Source organism: Seriola lalandi, unplaced genomic scaffold, assembly GCF_002814215.2.
Source record: "Seriola lalandi dorsalis isolate HSWRI2012SDOR001 ecotype SW California unplaced genomic scaffold, Sedor1 jcf7180002054615, whole genome shotgun sequence".
Taxonomy (NCBI): domain Eukaryota; kingdom Metazoa; phylum Chordata; class Actinopteri; order Carangiformes; family Carangidae; genus Seriola; species Seriola lalandi.
The window spans coordinates 44,438-48,967 of record NW_019525168.1 but is presented as its reverse complement, the minus strand read 5'-3'; the positions used below and the strand labels follow the sequence as shown (position 1 = coordinate 48,967).

General features: G+C 42.6%; 1 protein-coding gene across 1 annotated transcript in view; it reads left to right on the top strand.

Annotated features, from left to right (window-relative positions):
* Positions 1-2,360, top strand: part of apeh2 (acylaminoacyl-peptide hydrolase 2) — a 9,264-nt gene extending 6,904 nt beyond the window's left edge. Inside the window, exons 13-16 of the mRNA XM_087177623.1 lie at positions 184-457; positions 552-654; positions 1,805-1,911; positions 2,022-2,360. Of these exons, the coding sequence (XP_087033749.1) occupies positions 184-457; positions 552-654; positions 1,805-1,911; positions 2,022-2,121 (584 nt within the window). The 3' untranslated portion in view covers positions 2,122-2,360. The remainder of the gene's footprint in view (positions 1-183; positions 458-551; positions 655-1,804; positions 1,912-2,021) is intronic.
* The last annotated feature ends 2,170 nt before the right edge of the window (positions 2,361-4,530 follow it).

Below are 4,530 nucleotides of genomic sequence, written 5' to 3'. Positions count from 1 at the left end.
GTTCAGGTATGAGCTCTTCCTCTGTTTGATCCAGAGTCATTTAATAATCAATGAAGTAAAGTAAATACATGAAAATATAATAAAGTAAATAAAGAATAATTTTGTAAAGTATTATCTGCACTTAAATAATCAGCTGTTTGGTGACCAGCAGTCGGAGCTGATGGAAACCTGTTTGGTGACCAGGTCTTCAGTCAGTCCTGTGTTCCTCCATTAATGTCTCTGAATCACACTGTCACCTATTTGTTCTCACTGTCTTTTACCAGAGGGCCGTGCTCACTGTGCTGCAGAGCGACCTGACCCTTGACCCTAAACGCTTGGCTGTGATTGGTGGTTCTCACGGGGGTTTCCTGTCCTGTCACCTGGTTGGTCAGTACCCAGATTTCTACAGAGCGTGTGCAGCCAGGAACCCTGTCATCAACGCTGCAACTTTACTGGGAACCAGTGACATAGTGGACTGGTGAGACACACACACACACACACACACACACACACACACATTATTACAAACATTCAGACCACAGTTTGACTCTTCTTCTTCTCTCTGTCTCGAGGCGTTACTCCAGTGTCGGGCTGCAGTTCTCGTACGATCAGATCCCCACCAGTGAAGCTCTGGCGGCCATGTTGGAGAAGTCTCCCATCAAACACGCTGCTCAGGTCAGACACACACACACTTTACACAGTCTTTTAGTGGTCATCTTCACATAACATATTGTGTGTTTTACAAAGCTGCCTGTAGAGCCTGTGGTGTCCATGAGACCTCAGACTGTGACCGTCACTGTTCCTACAGTCGTATCAGTCGTAGCTGTAAAATGTGTCTGAGCCTTTGTGCTGCTCGAGGAAAAGTCAAGAGGTCAAGAGGTCGTGATGAAACATCAGTAGTTTCTCCTTCTTTTTGAGCTAATGTTTGAACTGATTCATCCAGTGGATAATGAACATCCAACCGGTCTGCTACACACAGGACCTTGTTATGTAGGTATACAGGTGTATACAGGTGTGTACAGGTGTATATATGTGTATACAGGTGTGTATAGGTGTATATACTGTATATATAGGTGTGTATGTAGGTGTGTATAGGTGTATGTAGGTGTGTTTACTGTAGGTGTATACAGGTGTGTATAGGTGTATATAGGTGTATGTAGGTGTGTTTACTGTAGGTGTATATAGGTGTATATAGGTGTATATACTGTATATATAGGTGTGTATAGGTGTATGTAGGTGTGTTTACTGTAGGTGTATATAGGTGTGTATAGGTGTATATAGTGTATATAGGTGTGTATAGGTGTGTATAGGTTTATGTAGGTGTGTATACGTGTATGTAGGTGTGTATACGTGTATGTAGGTGTCTAGGTTTGTATAAGTGAATATAGATGTGTATATGTGTGTGAAGGTGTGTATAGGTGTATATAGGTGTGTCTGTATAGGTGTATACAGGTGTATGTAGGTGTGTATAAGTGTATATTTGTTTATATAGGTGTGTATAGGTGTGTGTAGGTGTATATAGGTGTATATTGGTGTTTATAGGTGTATGTAGGTGTGTATAGGTACATGTTGGTGTGTATATAGGTGTTTATAGGTGTGTATAGGTGTGTGTGTAGGTGTGTATAGGTGCATGCACGTATTTATATAGGTATATAGGTGTGTGTATAGATGTTTATAGGTGTTTATAGGTGTGTATAGGTGCATGTAGGTGTGTATAGGTGTGTGTATAGGTGTTTATAGGTGTGTTTACTGCAGGTGCCACTGAAGGAAACCTTGTCGTATGTGGTAACATACCTCTGTACAGACTGTGTGTGTTTGTGTGTAGATCAAGGCTCCAGTGCTGCTGATGCTGGGAGGCAGAGACAGGAGAGTGTCTCCTCATCAGGGTCTGGAGCTCTACAAAGCTCTGAAGAGCAGAGACTCACCTGTCAGGTACAACAGCACGCCCCTCTTACTTCCTGTCCACTTCCTGTTTGACAAACACATCATAACATTAAGACTAAAGATTGTGATTATTCAGCCTGATTTCGTTTCTGTTCCAGGCTCCTGTGGTTTTCAGAAGACGGACACTCACTGTCCAGAGTGGACACACAGGTCGACTGCTTCCTCAACACAGTGCTGTGGCTGTACCAGCATCTCTGAACACACACACACACACACACACACACACACACACACACACGTATAAAAAGAGTAATGTAGTTTACAGTCACAGCAGTCAAATCTTCAACACGCTTTTAACAAAAAACACATTCTGTATGTTACAGTGTTAAAAATCTGATAAATATTATAAATGTTACAGCGTTTAATGTTACAATGTTAGTTGTGAAGTTTTTTAAATACAAATCAAACCATATAATAAAGAAAATCTTACAAACCTGTATTGATGTATAGAGTTTGTCATGTTTGGTTACTCAGTGCTACGAATAAAAAAGTCTCATTTATTTATTTCCACTAGTTTCATATTTAATATATTTATTATATTTCCACAATGATTAAACAAAAACTGCATATTACTGTTCACACCTGAAGTCTTGCAAGAGTTTTCTATAAATATAATACACAGTCTGAGACATGGTTCATCATATACAGTAAATGTAATTTGCACAGTGTCCAGAAGGTGGCAGTCTTCTTCTAAGAACATCATCAACCTTTTTTTATATATATATATATATATATATATATATATATGTGTGTGATAAAATGTACATGAGATGCATCAGTGTAAATGCATAAGACCCACTACAGACCTACAGACCACCTGGAACCTGATCCTGAGCCTGTGATTGAGGCTGTTGACGTCCTGAACCAACAGTCGACTTTACACCAGGTGAAGCTCCAACAGAGTCTCCTCCTGTCTCTCTGCCTCAGTCTGGATGTGTTGTCATAGTGACCACCTCTTATCTGACCCTTACATGTTCTTCACCTCCTCTGTCCTCTTTCTGTCCCTGTGCAGACCTGTGTCTGTAGATCATCACATCAGGACTGTGTCTCCAGGACAAAACCTCTGCTGACCAGGAGGAGGACCACACCTCCATCCAGCTGTGGTGCCTGAACCACCACCTCAGGTTCCTCCTCCTGAAGCTCCACCCACAGCCAGGAGTATGAGGAAGTCTACTGGTTTGACCTTTGACCTGGTCGTGTTATTAAAGGAGAAGTATCCTCTGAGCTGGATCTGGACCCTGGTGCTGACTCCGCTGGTCTGTAACTGACTGTCCTCCACTGAGAGTTCTTCTTCTCTGTATTAACTCAGAATTAACAATATATGAATAATAATATTAACATCTGATCAACAATAAAACTGAATCGCAGACGTGTTCTGCAGTGAAGGAACAGCTGCAGTTCTGTCCACAGACACTGGGTGGCAACGTGCTCACATGGTGAATACTGCTGTAGATTTTATATTTTATAACTTGATCATTTTCTTACTAAATTTAATAAAACATTTACCGTGTAAAAATAATAATAATGAATACATTAACAACTGTTTCATGTTAATTTATTTAAAACAGGGACGTCACTTTGGGATTCATTCATGTTCATCAGCTGAGTGGTTATCGGGGGGGTTCCTGTGGGAAACACAGCCTCTGTTTGTGAGGACTTTGTTGAGACTTCGCTGTGGCCTTGAGAAGTCACCACTATGTTTCCATGACAACACGCCTTGGCGTTTCCTCAGCTGATGGTGGCGACACATGAAATTCACAGATTTTTACACACAGTGAAAGTGGTCTGATGGAGTTTCCTCTGTCCCTGGTCTCCAGACTCGGCGTTGTGGTAACCGTCTCGACTGCAGCTGCCGCCCGGTGAAGTCATGGTGACGTGGGAGTCGGGCGAGGTCACCAATCTGAGAAATGATGGAGATTGTGTCGATGAGGAAGTGACAGACAAAGAAAAGAGCGGGGTGTTCCAGACAATGAGTGAGGGAGAAGTTCACGCCGTCCCTCTGTGGTATTCTGGTGTGTGGGCCGAGGACGGAGCTGGAGACAGAGGACACTCTCATGCTGAGTGTGTGTGGGACGTAGACACACAAAGACAGGGAAGACAAAGAGCCTTTTGGAGCTGGTTTGATGTGGTGCTTCCCCTCTGCAGCACAGACAGTGGAACTCAGTAGAACTCAGTAGAACACAGTGGAACTCAGTACAGCAGCTGAACAGAACAGGGTAGAGCCATGTCGGGTTTAAAGCTTCATCTCCTCTGGACCTCAGTAAACATGACAATCTCACAATGAAAAATGTAACACTGTCGCCTGAGGGTGGCGCCAGAGGAGAACATGGAACATGCATCACAGAGTTCTGCAGGAATGATCCTAAAACCAGGAAATCATTTATCGTGTTGTCACTTCCTGTTCCCTGGTCCTGAAGTCTCTGGTTTGTTGAATGTGTTTTGGTTGATGACTGAAATCAGGTCTGTGTTCAAAACAAGCTCAAGACATTTTCACCTTTAATTCTCCAACATAAAATCAGTCAGTAAATACTCCAGTCCAGATTCCTGAAGCTTTCGCGTCTCTGTTGCTAACGAGTGTGTAAACGAGACACAGAGGTTGTCAGGGAC